Genomic DNA, 16,540 nt, shown 5'->3' with positions numbered 1-16,540 from the left:
TCCCCATTACACACATGGCCAGTACTCACTTGACTTTCCCCATTAGTGACAGCAAGCAAAGCACCCATTAATGATGGTCACAAAAGGTCAGACATTTGCAGTACGTCTGTTATTAATAGCTAGTAATATCACACTCTTTAAAGATAACCTTTTAGTGGCCCACAAACTTGTTTTGTCCCTTTCACATCCACTCATATTGTCCTTTTAGCTTTTTAGCATGCTGCCAGAAAGATCTGGACTACTGAAAGATCAGTGGGTGTAGGATAAAGTCTAGATTGCGCTCAGTTGATAACATGAGGCATGAGTCACATTCCTATAAATCACATTTGGAAATGATCCTTTTGGGTAGGATTTGAGCATAGTCTCACACTAACATTTGCTGACAGACAACAATTTCAGAGCTTGCTTCACCTGCAAATTACAACATTGTGAAGGCAGATGGAGCTCTTTTCTCACACCGGACCACAAAGTGCTTTACAAAGCAGTGAATGACATATCAATGGCACAGAGATCCATACGCCGTCAAACAAGGCAGGTATTACGTGCACAGCTCCACCCGTGCACTACAGCATGCTGTTGCAATTGGCTTAGCCCCTCTGCTTTGGGGCGAGCACAGAGAAAGAGAGCACTGGTGGGACACAAACTGAATCCGCTTTGAATATTCTCCTCCTAAACAGCGGTGGGAGTTCTTACCAAGACATCGTTTCCTCTGACCAGGAACTGAACATTGAATGGGCCAGAGATGGAAAAGGCACGTGCAATCTTTTTGGTGATAATTTTCACCTACAAAAAATAGACAGCATAATGTTATTTATTATAAACAGATCAGCTCAAACGTGGCTTTCCTCCTTTGAGTTACTCAACCATATCTTCTTTTCCATCATCCTCACAACCAGTAACATCTTTTGGAGATTATTTCTGTCCTATTTGCCTGAGGAATCCAGAGCCAGAATGTCCCCTCCAGGTGATGGGAATGAAAATGGAGTCTCCCACATTTAATCTCTACAAGTTGGATGGTGACTCCCTGAACGTTACACCCTACAGCGTAGGAAGGGGTGGTTCACATTTCTTATCAACTGAAGATAACTGCCCATGTTATAATGGGTTTCAATAGTGAGTATGTTACAGTTTGAAAGAAGTGCTTTGCTCTGAGGTTTTCCCAAAAGCCATTTAGCAATATACTTGTGTTATCACAGATCAACAGTATCTGTACCAATAGTACACTGGAATAAACTGGTAAAGGAGCCACCATCTCATGTCCTAGCCTAATACACAATGTCCCACAAGTTTAATAAAGGGGTTTATATACCTCAGCTCCATATTATGGACCATTGTGAGGAGCAAGTTTCTGGAAATTTTTGTAATTTAAGTACCATTACTTGCTTAAATGTTCCTGAATATATAAGTATCTTCTAAGGAAGAGGAAATGTGATTCTGGGTCTTTACTTTCTGATCTGCCTATTCAATGTTAGTGACACACTCACTTTCTCCAAGGCTCCTTGACTAATAGTCTGCGTGGGCAACATCAAGGTGGCATCTCCAGAGTGAACTCCCGCATCCTCCACATGCTCAGAGATAGCATGTGAGACGACCTGTGCAAAGAAAAAGAGTCACTGATCATCCAGTCTAACATGCCCGGCTACATACTCACCTCTAGGTCCACTACAAAGAAGAGTGCTTCACAAGCCCATGGAGAGAGATTAAAAGAGATGGGGAAACAAAACAAAAATGGAATTTTCCAGGCACTTAAAGCGAATTTAGCAGGAGTGATTACTGATGCAGGACATCAAAAAGGACTAGTGGATGAAAATATGGCCATTACTAACTTCTGTACTATAGCGCTGCAAGCTACAGTAACATTAAGGAAAAGCAAATCTCCTGCTTCAGGATATCATCTGTTTGTCTGTGTGGTCTGGAGGAGGCAACTCCCTCCTACCCCTCCCCATGTGCATCATTTCTACACAGGGGTGGCTGTGTTGTGGATTTGTTTCACTTCCTTCTGAAGCAGCATGTATTGATCATTGCTGGAGGGAGGATAATGGACTTAATGGACCAATGGTCTGATCTGTCACAGTAAATCCAATGTTCCTGTTTTAGGTCCCAATCTAAAGCCCAAAAGGAGTTCGTTTATTGACTCCAGCGGACACTGGATCAGGCCTTGCGAGAAGCATTGTCGCTTTTGAATACCGAGTGCCAGACCGAGGGAAATGCTAAAGAAGCCCATAGAGAAAAACAAAGGCCTTGAATAGGAAATGTGTGTCATCTAATGCTGGATATATTCACTCTCACTCTTTCACCGTACGAGGAAGACTAAAGGCACAGAGAAAAGGAAGAATGGCAAATCTTAAAACAGAAACTGCAGACAAAAGAACTACCAATGGTAGCCATCTTCACGAGGCAGAAGAGCAAGAAAATCTCTGGAGACTGGATATCCATGAAAAATCAGTTTTGTTTTCAGTTCATCCCTATTCAACTCAGTTACAAAGCATCTCTACGCACCATTGCACAAAAACCACATCTTTTACCAAGGCGTTAATCAAACCCAGGTGGCTTAAGCTTTGCATGCCCCCAGGTAAAAACAAAATAAAAAACAAAAAATAGGAGAAATTACACATAAGGAACAAAACAAAACTCTTACTTTTCCAGCCTTGGCGACAGCATCCATTTCCACCTCTCTGGCTCCCTCGATGAATTTCGTGAGAACAACTGGGTGCTCCTGTCACCAGGACAAGACAGAAAATAAAACTTTGATGTGGAAGCATTTTTGGTCCCGAGGGAGTGATCTGCTTTTGGCCATTGGAAACATCTTGGGTGCACCACACCGTGAGGGAAGTATTAATATCCTCATTTCAGAAGTGAACAAACTGAGGCCCAGAGAGATGAAGAAGCCAGCCGTGCACAGGCTGAATGTCTCTTGATAAGTGCTGCACAAGAGGTGCAGAGCCCTTTCAGGATTGGGCCCTGCGTGACTCACCACAGTGAAAGCGCAAGTTTGTGGCAGAAAGATAAATACAGCCCAGTGATGAATTCCTGACCCAATGAAGTTGTTGGCAACACTCCCATCCAGTGCACCCAGGATTTCACCCCCAGGGTCTTGACACCCAAACTTGCATCTTAACTACAAGGCTAACATTCCTCTTCTGAGAACGTCATAACCTCCTCCTGGTTCGGGTTACTGGTCCATAGGGTTACTGGGTATCTGCACAACTGAGGACTTTGCACTACTGATTGTTTGCTCACTCAGTTAAGTTACATATTTCAATTAATTCCCATCCCATGGCTGAATCCACTGCACTGCCTAACTCCCAGCTTTCCCCACTGATGATCTGCCACTAAACATGGGCCGCCATTACTCATCCATGGCTCTCACCATAGCCCCTTGCCTGTATCAGTCACTTTCTTCTTCTTCCTGGCCCCCTGCACCCTCTGGCACACCTGCTCCATATGAGACAGCTCACCCCCTTCCACCGCCTCCCTGCCTCCTCACACGCACAAAGTCCGGGTCCCGCTGCTGACGCCACCACCCTCCATGTCACTCCCACACACGAACATGGGTGTTATCTTTGACTCTGCCCTTTCTCTTGCCCACACATCCAAGCTGCTCCTTGCGTCACAGCATTGCCAAGATCTTGCTTTTCCTCCCAGTCCACACAGCAACACTATCGTCTAGGCTGCCACCACCTCTACTCTCGGCCACTGTAGCTTCTCCCAGGGCTCTTCGAAACCCACACATCGCCCCTCTCATGTCCATTCAAAACTTATCTGCTAAGATTATCTCCCCTGCCTGTCACGTCACCATGTCATTCCCCTCCCTGCATCTCTTCACTGGCTCCGCCTTCTCTAATGAATTGAATTCAAGTGTCTTGTCCTTACTTTTAAGGCCTTTCACGGCTCTTCCCTCCTTACCTAGCCATTCTTTCATCCGACTGGTTCAGTTCCACAGTTCCACTCCTCCCACACTGGACCTCCCATTTCTTCCACAGTTGTGGAAGCATCTCCACAACTTTCTTCCATGCCACCTGCTACATGTACCATCCCCTCCCTGGATCAGTCCATAATCCAACCCGCCCAGCTGAATTTTACTGTGATGATTACGGCAAATTGACAACTGTTCATGGCCTGGTACATGGGCAGTGGGAAATACTGATAACTATTCTAGTTCTGTGTTTAACCATATCTTATAGAATAGAATCATAGAATATCAGAGTTGGAAGGGACCTCAGGAGGTCATCTAGTCCAACCCCCTGCTCAAAGCAGGACCAATTCCCAAGTAAATCATCCCAGCCAGGGCTTTGTCAAGCCTGACCTTAAAAACCTCTAAGGAAGGAGATTCCACCACTTCCCTAATAGAATAATTGAAAATAAAATCATACAGAACCATCAAGTGATGCATGCAGCTGGTTTGCATAACTAAGTGTTGCTATCAGTGATACCCTCGTTCTCCATCTCCCCTTTCCTCTTTTTGTTTTATCCACCCTTAGTTTTCCATCAGCAGTTTGGGGCAGGGAGCATGTAGGACAGAGAGGAAGGATGATCCAGTGATTAGGATACTAGCCTCAGTCTTGGGAGGAGTGGCTCCAAGTCCCTGCTCTGCTATAGACTTCCTGTGTGAGCTTGGGCAAGCCACTGAATTCTCCATCTGTGAAATGGGGATAATGGCACAGCTCTACCTCCCAGGGGTGTTCAGAGGATAAACACCCCTCTTAGGCTGGGAGGGGTTTAGATACACACCTAAAATAGATTAACTGAAGTCTTTCTAGCTGTCTGTACCTCATGTCTCCTAATGTTGCCTCAATCCTGATGAGAGCCTCCGGTGTTATTGTAAAGTGAAGTGTAAATAATAATAATCCACATAAAGGTGACAGCCCAGCACAGTGGCTTTGCATATAAACAGGACAGGGGTGTGGTAACAGAACAGAGCAAACTGCAGACTAGCTAAGGAAGAGCCCCCCCCCCACCTGTGCTGTACACACTGACAGCGGATCACCTTTTCAGTGTAAATCGTACTGTTGGCTTTGATTGATAAAGGCACCTCCCCTGTTCCTCCCTAAGCCCGGCTCTTTCCAGCTCCTGCTGCAGCGGATCATTTGGGCCACCTTTACGTCTCAACATTTTACCTGTCCCACCCACTATTAACTGCCTGTTATTTATTAGAGAATAAAATGAAATAAATGAGATCCTGTAGATGCTCAAAAGGCTCCTCTGGGGACAAAAATATAGCAGGTCCAAATGTTACAAAATACAATCCCTTATATTTATTGGAGCGAGAGTAAATTCCCAGGAAAGGACAATGCCACCAGCTACAGTGCTTCATAAATTTAGAAGATTGTATCGTGTGGCTTTTGGTCTTGATGTCATTTTTCATCAGCGCTTCTAAGGCTTGGTCTACACTACCCCCCCCAATTCGAACTAAGGTACGCAACTTCAGCTACGTGAATAACGTAGCTGAAGTCGAAGTACCTTAGTTCGAACTTACCTTGGTCCACACGCGGCAGGCAGGCTCCCCCGTCGACTCCGCGGTACTCCTCTCGCCGAGCTGGAGTACCGCAGTCGACGGCAAGCACTTCCGGGTTCGACTTATCGCGTCCAGACTAGACGCGATAAGTCGAACCCAGAACTTCGATTTCCAGCCATCGAACTAGCTGGTAAGTGTAGCCAAGGCCTAAGTGTGCACAGGACCTACTTTATTCCAGTTCCCCTCACGGCTTCTGAGGAGGATGGAAGTTTACTCATAGAACTTTACTGATATGCTAAGTGCCTGATGAGGCTCTTCTATGGAAAAACTGATGCAAGAAGTGATGTGGATAAACATCAGAACAAGCTGTGATGCTGGTTGGCCACATACCTGTTTGGAAAGGTTTTGTTGGATAGTGTGCGGTATCAGGACAACTCCCGGTGTGTAAAGTCAATCATGTGTGTCCTTGTCTACGCTAGAAAGGCTTTGATGGTCTAGCTATACCAACAAACCCTTCCAGTGCAGATGCAGCTTATACCATTTCCCTGAATGAAATAAGGCCCTCAGTGATGTTATGATACCATTCAAAGTTTCCAGTGTAGGGCTAGCCTAAGTCTTTGCAGGATGAGGGCCATAGGGCTCAAACACTGGAGATATATCACAGTAGCCCAACCAGCAGTGACTACAGCAAGTACCACTGTAGCATTGTGCAGGGACACCTCTCAATCACAACCACAGGGGACTGCATAGGAACCCCCACCCTTGTCCCCATGAATATAATACAATAAGCACGGCCAAGATTCTTCAGCCCCAGCTCCCAAAAGAATCTCCGTGTACTAAGGAGCAGATCCTCAGCAGGTGCCAAGTATCATAACTCTATTGATCGGCAATGAAATTTTGGCTCCTAATTGCCTAAATCTTCTCTTTTGAAAATGAGATTTTGGCTCCTAAACAAGTTAGGTGTTACAGAGCTCAGCACTCCAAATGTCTATATACCTTTAAAAAGCTGGGCCTTGAGCTCCATTCTCAAAGGTGCTTGGCATGTTGAAAATCTGTCTCCTGTGGGTGCAGGCCCTTAGCTCTTCAGAATAGCTGGTGCTGAATTTCTCATTTCTCTAAAGGAGCTAGTCATATTCATCCTGCTTTGTAAGGTGATTTGAGATCTACAGATGAACATGTACTAGGTATTCTTATTATGTATTGTTGTATTGACTTTTCTTCTTTAAAGGTATTATCACCAGCAATGTCTTATTACTTGTCTCATCTCACCTTGCTGGAGGCCTAACCCCATCGCTCTTAAAGACATCTAACTTTGTCAAAACGCAATGAGCTTTGTCTGTGCCAGAATCCTGCATAACTGAAGAGTTACTGCCGGGTTTTTTTACCCCCAGTTATTTGTGATGTAAGTGTTTATTGCATGGCAGGTTTGCTCAGATCAGAGACCACGCAGGAAAGAGGAAATAACTCACAGTAACATAGGAAAAGAGTCAGGACCAAACCTAGAGACTGTTACTGGGGCGGCCTACCATACAGTGATGACCTTTGGATATTTCACAGGTGTTTAATGTTCCTATCCTTCCCCTTACTCAGCCTCCCAAATATCTATTGTATATTAACACTGATGATGTCAGGCACGCAGAAACTCAGCTGAACAAATAACTGAGCAGAACAAGCAGAGCTCTTGGATTTTGTTTGCTAGATCCTGCTGTATGCTGCTCATTCCTCTTGGAAATAACTCCCATTTCACTTTTCTGCTCCCTCTAAATTTCACTGGCATGAGATCAAACTCTTCCCTGTATTAAAAAACAATTACCCCAAACTAACTTTTGAAAGCATTTAAAAGGAAAAAAAACAGCTTTCATCTTCTGCATTGTAAGCCCTATGGATCGATGATCCCAAAGGATAAATATATTAAGCAGAGAGCAGCATTCGCCTTGTGCCACAAGAAAAGAATACACAACATGAGATGGGAAGACGTTAAATGTCACCATGAAACTTTACAAAGTTTTATGCATTTAAAGGAATGGAGTGGGGGAAAAAAATCAATAGTAGATGAGATGTCAGTTAAAAATCCAAGTTGTGGACAGATGCCAAGTGACAGGATTTAGATATTAAAAAGAAAAAGATAAGATCAAAACTGCAGCCACCTCTCACTAATAACTACCTTGGATGGGATAGCCGGAGAGGTACCAGCCCTGATATATTATGCTCAGCATATGTAACAAAGGCACGCCTCTAAATAATGGCTCCTTCTGCACCAACCATAAATGGCTATTTGCACTTGACCTTGGTGCCCAACTTCCATAAGGGCCAGGTCCCTATTCATGTGGAGTAGCACCGTATTCCACGAGTGGCCTCATGGACATCAGTGAGGCTGCTGGCAGAGTAAGTTACTATTCAATCTACGGATGTTCAGAATCTGCACCTTAGGGAAGGGAACGAAGGGGCAAGTGCCATCAACTATGTTTAAATTGCCTCATCTGCAAAGGAGAAAGCAAACAGCTGGGAAGAGGCTGCATGGGAAGAGACAGGGAAGAAGGAAGTACAAATGAAATGAGCATAATGAATGAAAAGAGACATGAAGGCACAGATAGGGCAAAGGCTGGTACCTGGGAGACTCTGGTGGCTTCTGCTAAGAACTTCTTCATCTCCTCTTCTGTGAATACCACGTTCATTGCAGACCCGCTGAGAGAAAGGAGATCAAATAAAACGGAACAGGTCAGCTTCCTTTGTGGTTCAAAGCAGCCAAGCAAGCTAGACATCAGAGTGCTCGCTCTCAGAATACCTGACTCTAACAGACTATCCAAGCATAGCCCTGACTCAAACCACTTGCTCCCCTTTTGGCTGGAGGAAAGGAGGAGTTGGTCTCCAAAGCGAATCTCTATTGTACTTACCCAACAAGCTGAATGACCTCAAGAAAACACTGGAGGAAAAACAGTGCTTGAGTGGAGAATCAAAAAAGAAGTGTGGTTGTATAGCATAACCCTCCCCAAAGATCCCCTTTCTGATACAATGTTTTAAAGGGTTGGCAAAACTCTTTTTATGTCCTAGGAGATGCCTATTCAGCAACTGCTTCCCACTCAGGACCAAGCCTCTCTCACCTCAGCTCACCACTAGCTTCTGATCTTTTTCCGTGTGTGCATGTTAGCTATGCGTTCGCTATCAAAAGGGATACTTCTAAACCGATTGCCTGCCACAATGTCACATGGAGCCCGAATTGCATAGGCTGGTGATGTTTATGACAGCAGGAGTGCACCAAAAATGTGCTGTGCTTTGCTGAAAATTGTTTCGCTGTGTCTTTTCCCCGAATGCTTATCAGGGAATGAATACTTTATCTGACAATCATTTTCTTTGAAATCTCACCATCAGTACAGTACGGGGGGGTGGGGGAGACTGGAAGAAAGGAGAAGTTATTTGCCTCCCTTTCAAACAATTGTTTAAAGAATTGTAAAGTTTTTATGCTTGGGAGTTTTCTATGTTGCACGCTCAGTAATTCTCAGTCTCCCCTTCACTTTAGTGTATAATCCTCAAGGAAGTTTGGAGAAGAGGCGTTTTAAGGCTATTTCGTAAAAAAATCCTTATAATTTGAGTTGCAATGCTGGCTCTTAAAAGTCTATCAGTTTTACCTAAGATAAATAGATAAAATGACCTCAGTATCTGCAGTATTGTCTTGTTTTCTCCTATTCTTACTGGGTTAGATTCTCAGCTGCTGTAATTGGGGTAGATTCATAGATTTCAATTGAGTTATTCTGATGTAAACCAACTGAGGATCTGGCCCATTGTGTATAAGGCAAATACTGAAGTAAGCTAAAGGTTAAATATTTCGTTTTCCAAGTCAATTGGCAAATCTTAAGACCCTTGTTTGTATTTAATTGAGCAACTGAGGAATATAATCAAGGGAACAACAATATGTGCCAGTAGATCTTTTCTATACTGAATTTCTCCAGGCCTATCCATTCTACTGTTGGTCTATACTCATATGAGTTGCGTGTGTGTGTGTACTGCACGTACTGCAACTACCTAATGGAAAAGTTCTACTGAATTTAATAGGGATGAAACCAATAGGATATATAGAATTTACTCAAAAACCCAGAGAATTTAACAGAGAATGAGATCCTTTCTGTAGGATTTAACCATTCTACAGAATTTACCAGAGAATTCTATCCCAGCAATAGATAGAATGATGTAAGTTCTATACAAAGATCATCCTGTATTAAATTCTAAAGGACACTTCTATAAGGATACAGTGAACATGAAATCTCATTTTTTTTAATAAAAAGATTTTTTTGTTCCATTCAAAGTGAATATTGTGCCCCTTCATCTTGATATTTATCTCTTTTTATTATGAAAAGGAGCCCATCTCCCATTCCATTCAGACTTGCAAATTGTGCCCAGCAAATTACTTCTCTTTTCCTATCCACTCAGGAGTGAAGAAGCTCCTTGCAGCGTTCACCTCCAAAGAGTGATCACTCAGAACTTCTATGTGTGCTGACGCAACTTGTTTCAAAGTTTAGCCGTTGGAAACGCTTGGTGTTGTAAAATATCTATTTACAGACAAGCAGCTGCCAAAATACAGGGACATAAAACACGACCATGCACAAATGAGCTTTTGCAAGCAAGAAGCTGCATCCCAGAGGTGCTAATCGTATACAAGGCTAGGCTGTCATTTCTGGCAGGATACATGTTCCCTAATCCTAACTCTAACCCTTTTCCAGATGCCAAACCACTTCTTTCTCCACCATAAGGACACACCCCACAGAATGCTCCCAAGGATCCCCAGGAATATCAGATGGAATATCACAGATGACTCGCGCTTTTGGCCCCGAGGCATAAAGACAAGTATTAAAGCAAACAGATGTTACTAGGACTGTGTCCTGCCTCTGATCCGTGCCCAAGGGGTTTAGTATTTTTGGATTCTTTTGTCATCCTGGCAGGTGCTCTACTTGTTAAGCCTGAAAGCTCTCTGATGGCTGCACTCAGCACAGTGGTTTCTGTCTGTCTCCTGGAATGATAGCCTACCTCTCACCTTTCTCAAAGAGGATTTGCGGATAGCACATGCAACTTGATTTGCACTGAGAGACAAGCTTTACCTCAAAACGTAAGAAGGTCTCAGCAAACATGGGTAACCCACGGAGTTTGCAAATTCAACAGCATCTTTCTAAAGGGTTGGAGGGGGAAAAAACATACTGTGAATATTTAAAAAAAAATACCTGCAATGGCAAATAGTAAAAACTCAGATATGAGTCTACAGCCTGCATTGAATTGTTGTTCTTTGGTTCTACTTCTTCAGATCTTCCCAATCTAACTCAGATACACCATTGTGAGAAAATCTGATTGCATCCCACCGTAGGCTGAGAAGAAACCATCCAGATAAACTACAGGGCTGGATCCTCTGCTCTGCTTTGGATTCTTCATGTTGCTCCAGCGATGCAGCAATCCTCAATTGCTTTGGAGCTGCCATAGCATCTGCTATGTCACCCCTCCAGCTCTCAGTGAAGAAAGTGTGTCCAGGGAAAAGGGGCATTGCTGAGAAGTCCCTATTCCCCGGCAATCCTCAGTTGCTTTAATAACATTTGGGCGGGGTTATTACATAGACATATTTGTTATGTTACATATGTTACATAGACAGCTCAGGGTAAGTCAGAGCAGCCCTGTGGTTGCTCTAATTCATGCCAGGGAGTTGACCCTGGCCTCAGGATCAGGGACATATAAAGGTGGTTTAAAGTCACCTTCCCCTCTCATCTCCAACAACATTCTCCCATCTTCCACGGGGCACTGCTTGGCCAGACCAGGGCTGCAGTATAAGAATTCATCCAACAGCACAGCAGAAAGTGGGGATGAAGCCGTTCATAAATGCTGGCTGTAGGGTGCTTACTGAACCCAGATGCAATGCCCGCTAAAGCACTCGAAAGTAACCTGTAAGCTATGCCAATCGAGGAGAAAGTCCTAAAAAACCCATCCCTTGCACGCTCCCCGCCCCAACGTACCAACGTGCTAACTGCCTTCCAGGGTGCCTGAGCCACATTCAGCTCATCCAGAACAGCTGAGAATACGGAGCGGTCTTCTGCTCGGTCAATCTGCATAGGGTTAGTGCCCATGATCTTAACTCCGTTCTTGTACAATGGCACTGCCAGGTTATTGGGGATTTGCCCTCCGACAGAGATAATGCAGCCAGCACATTCCTGAGGGCAGAGAGAGGGAAAGGGTGGTCAGAGATAAAGCCATTTAACCATTTGTTACCTGTTGTTGATATTTAAGGTCCATTAAGAGGCTACTTTAGAATCTGCCCTGCGCAAGGGGCTGTGCGTATCTGGGCTGATCCAGGAGCACCTCAGTAAGCAGACTACGATTCGGAGTGCCTCTTCCCTAAGAAAAAAGGCATGTTCTTACCTCGTGTTCACCAACAGGTGGTCACTAACATGAATTCAAATCCCAGTGAAGACAAGGCGGTTTTGTAGCTTTCAAATGTGTTAGCAGGTCAAGGCAAAGACTACGGTGGAGCTGAGAGATTAACTCAACCTGCTCACTCATTTTAAAACTACAAACTGCCTTATCTTCACTAGGATTTAACCGCATGTTAGTTACCATGTCTTAGCTAACAGGAGAGAAGAACACGCCATTTTTCCTCGTGAAGACAAGCACAGAGTCACAGTCTGCTCTGAGCTTCCTCCCTGCTCTGGGGAAGAAGTAAACTGTGTCACCCCTACACCTGGCACAGTTTATATAATAAGAACATAAGAACGGCCATACTAGGTCAGACCAAATGTCCATCTACCCCAGTATCCTGTCTACTGACAGTGGCCAGAGCCAGAAGCTTCAGGGGGAATGAACTGAATGAACTGGGCAATTATCAAGTGATCCATCCCCTGTCATCCAGTCCCAGCTTCTGGCAGTCAGAGGCATAGAAGACCCAGAGCATGGGATTGTGTCCCTGACCATCACGGCTAATAGCCATTGATGGACATATTCTCCATGAACTTATCTAATTCTTCTTTGAACCCTGTTATACTTTTGGCCTCCACGACATCCCCTGGCAATGAATTCCACAGGTTGACTGTGCATTATATGAAGAAGTACTTCCTTTTGTTTGTTTTAAACCTGCTGCCTATTAATTCCATCGGGTGAGCCTGGGTTCTTGTGTTATGTGAAGGAGTAAATAACAATTCATTATTCACTTTCCTCCACACCGTTCATGATTTTATAGAGCTCTATCATATCCCTCCTTAGTTGTCTCTTTTCTAAGCTGAACAGTCCCAGTCTATTTAACCTCTCCCCATATGGAAGCAGTTTCATACCCCTCATGATTTTTGTTGCCTTTCTCTATATCTTTTCCACTTCTGTTCTATCTTTTTTGAGATGGGGAGACCAGAACTTCATGCAGTATTCAAGGTGTAGGCCTTCAGCCCCTGAACCCCACATCCCAGACCCCCACTCCCTAGCTCCCTGTTTCCCCCCGTACTCGCTGTTCTTCTACCTCAGCCTGCCTGCTGCTGCAGTCCTAGCGCCAGGGAGCCTGCTCAAGCCGGGGTCCCAGGACCCGCGATCTCACAGAGTGGGAGGGCACTGAGCACCCTGGCCTCCTGTCGATGCTGCTGGGCCTGATCCTGCTGCGGGGGCTGATGCCGCTGGGCCCGATCATGCACCACCCCATTTTTGCACCCCCACACCCACCAGCTCTGCATCTGAGACAGGTGCCCCTCCCGCCCTGCCCTAGTTATGGCCCTGAGGATGTCACAAGTGGCCGCTGGCCGCGGGTTGAGAAGCACGGATCTAACCTCTCATAAGTGCTAGCAGCATGCTCAGTGCTTGACAACACAAATGATAACACAGTCTATCTAACTAGCCAGTAGAATCAATCAAAGTATCTGATGTGGTTAAATTATTTGGATAAATTTAGCCTTTTTTTCCCCATTCACAAATCATTAGTGAGTGAAATCCTGATTCCTGCTAATGCATTCAATATTCACGAATACTCAACACATGAAAATTTCAGACTACTGGGCATTCACAAACTCTGTACTTTGACTCTTCGTTATTCACTGTTGGTTACAACAGGAAATCCCCACTGTATTTTTTTGTTTCCTCATTGGATGACCTGAACTTTTTAAACAGGAGAATAATAAATGACAAATAATGAATAATGAATATGCTTATTTGCATATAAATATCCTTTTTCACATGCAGATGTGGGTTTCTGTACATAGAACAGACATTATCCTAAAATCCGGGAACAAAAAATGTTTGTGAAAATATTCACAATAATAATGGGCCTGAAATTGCACTTAAAATTGTGTAGGTGCAAATTAAATTTACCTAATGTAATAGTGAGGGATCATTAAATACATTTAGGCCTAATTTAAAGCTGTTTACATTGCCAGAGTTTTGTAAAGTGGCTCAGAATTAAGGAGACTCAAGCCTAAAATATGGCTGAATCCACAAGTGTTTAGAATCAAGTGCGCATTTGCAAACGCCATTTTGAAATATTTGACCCCCCTCTATCAGACAGAGAGAACAAATCAAACACACAACGCACAGGATGATCCGGAGGTTGGCTCTGGCTCTGAGAGTATCAAATCTGTTTTAATTGGCGAGTGCATTTTCACTGACATGACTGAGCGTTGACGGGCTTTGCCGAAGAACTACGTTTTAATGAGGGATTTAAAGGAAAAGAGGATGGAAGCCTTGTATGCCAAGTGTGGAAGGGGCTCTGAAAACAAATCGGTAATAAAATGCCAGTGGAATTTTAATAATACAAACCCTGCTTATATCTGCTTAATTGCAATGTGGTTATTTCCTCCCCTAATATAGATTCATTATATAGCACCTTTACCCAGCACCTTTCAACTCAAAGGGCACAAGAGCTTTTTACAATCCGCGTGGTGAAATATGCAAACTAAATACAGAGATCATGTCATCCATTGCTGACATGCAGCCACTTCTGGGATCAAAGGTTTTTGAAACCGACACACACAAATTTAAGACGGCACGAAACCCAGCTCAAGGGAAAGTTAGGTTGAAAGGATATAATTATCTAACTTGAGGTTTCGCAAGCCACTGGAGCTCATCACCCCCATGCTTATGAAAAGTCCCGTGGGGTTTGTAATGTCCAGCAGTGATAAGGCCCTTGGTTATATGTCTCATCCAAAAGAAAGCACCTCCAGCTTCACAGCAGTCCCTTACCATCATACTATGATATTGGATCAATATTTCCCCTGTTCGTCGCCCAGCCAAACCATGCTTACACTGCATGATCAAAACACACATTCATTAATCCTAAATTTGTTTTAACATCCAGCCTTCCATCAAACCTTCTCTTTTTGGTTTCTTTTCTGTCTCTCCGTACAACAGCCTCAGGGCATGCCTACACCAGCACTTACTCTGCAGCAAGCTGAGCTATAAATCTACAGCACTTCAGCAGGCCATGTACTAGGCATCCGTGGGGACTCTGCTGATATGCACTAAAAGTTTCCTGGTGTGCCCTGACGTAATGGGCATCAGCGGGGTCCATACGCACACTTAGTGCACTGTATGCTGGAGCATAGTAGATTTACACCACAGCTTGCCTCGCGTAAGTGCTCACGTACATATGCCCTCACTCAGCATATCTCCATTTGCGGCTAGTGGACTGGCATACACATCTCATCTATAAAAACACAACACTGCAATACTGCATATACGGGATGGTATCTGGGACTCCAAGAGTGGTGGAGAAGATGGGCTGTCCAAGCAGCTGGCAGAGGTCATAGGAGTTCCAACCCCGTAAGGAGTATGAGCTGGGAGTTAACCCTCAGTGATAAGCCACTGAGAACACTGTTGTATGTTACGAGGGCTATGCCCACTAAAAGAATATTGCACTGACCAGCTAAGAATAACACTGTACTGCAGACCAACGCGAGTGAAGGGCAATGGGCTTTGTTACATACCAATTTATCATCAGTGATACAGGCGAGTCTCATCTTATGCGGGGGTTCCGTTCCGCGGTTAGCGCGTAAAGTGAAAACCGCGTATAGTCAAAATTACATTGAGTTCAATGGCGGGCGGAATCGCCCGCACTACAAGTTCAGTATTAAAATTGTTATTTTTCTCTCTTTTCTTGTTTTTTGTTTTTGCCGACCGCGTAAAGCTGAAATCGCGCATGTTAAATGTGCATAAGATGTGACAGACCTGTATTTTAATTCTAAAGTGAACTGACTAAGAACTTGGATAGTACATATTTTAAAGGTACATGCTCGTTCCATAATTTCATGAAAATTTCATCCTGTTTATAATAAAATCTCTCTTCACTTCGTCCTTGTTTTTAACACCATTAGTAACAGAGTTGGGTTTTCTTTTTCACGGAGCTTGAAAACAAATTTAGACCATTAAAACTGTACCAAAGAGCCTCCTTTAGTTTTATGAATTGCTTTGGAATAATCTGAAATATGGAATAATAAACTGAAAAAGGATAGGAAGAGCCAGGTATTAAACAGCCAGGTATTAAAAAGAGGTAGAAGCTCTGCTGGAAACGAGAACCCAATAAATCTGGGGCAGGAATATTTGTTTTAAATCATTGTCTGCCATCTAAACGTTCAATAGAAAATCCCATACATTCATCGTTAATTACAGTACTCCAAACGGTAACTGTTAGGGTATGTCTCCACGGCAGTCATGGGGTGTGACTGCAGGTCATGGAGACATATCTGAGCTAGCTTTAATCTAGCTTGCTCAAGGACTGGAGCAGCGAAGCTATGGTAGCACAGACTCCAGCGATTGGACAAGCCCACCTGGAACTCGCCTGGCTGGGACACACTGAAGTGCACACTGCCAGAGCTTCACTGCCCTGTGGCTGCAATGTAGATACTCCCTTAGTCCTACAGTGCTCTCCCTCTTTCATCCCTTCCTTTAGTTTAGCAGAAAGAGTAGACTGAATCCTGAGATGCCATTGAAGTCAGTGGGACTACCTACCCAAGCAGGCATACTAGCACTCAGGGTAAGGCCTCAGTCTTACAAACACATTGGCATGTGCTTAACTCAGAGCACCTGGGTCCAGGATTCATGAAACCAACCCTATTCAGGACAGCACATGTAAGTGAAGTCCATGGGATG

At 44.1% G+C, this 16,540-nt stretch overlaps 1 protein-coding gene across 1 annotated transcript in view; it reads right to left on the bottom strand.

The window, feature by feature from the left end:
* The window catches only part of CPS1 (carbamoyl-phosphate synthase 1), a 121,892-nt gene that overhangs the window by 18,923 nt on the left and 86,429 nt on the right, over nt 1-16,540 (bottom strand). Inside the window, exons 26-31 of the mRNA XM_034785103.1 lie at nt 11,443-11,637; nt 10,546-10,613; nt 8,065-8,140; nt 2,639-2,716; nt 1,485-1,592; nt 694-783 (exon numbers count right to left, since the gene is read on the bottom strand). Of these exons, the coding sequence (XP_034640994.1) occupies nt 694-783; nt 1,485-1,592; nt 2,639-2,716; nt 8,065-8,140; nt 10,546-10,613; nt 11,443-11,637 (615 nt within the window). The remainder of the gene's footprint in view (nt 1-693; nt 784-1,484; nt 1,593-2,638; nt 2,717-8,064; nt 8,141-10,545; nt 10,614-11,442; nt 11,638-16,540) is intronic.

Source organism: Trachemys scripta, chromosome 11, assembly GCF_013100865.1.
Source record: "Trachemys scripta elegans isolate TJP31775 chromosome 11, CAS_Tse_1.0, whole genome shotgun sequence".
Taxonomy (NCBI): Eukaryota; Metazoa; Chordata; order Testudines; family Emydidae; genus Trachemys; species Trachemys scripta.
The sequence above is the reverse complement of the archived record's forward strand: the minus strand, read 5'-3'. Positions and strand labels throughout refer to the sequence as shown.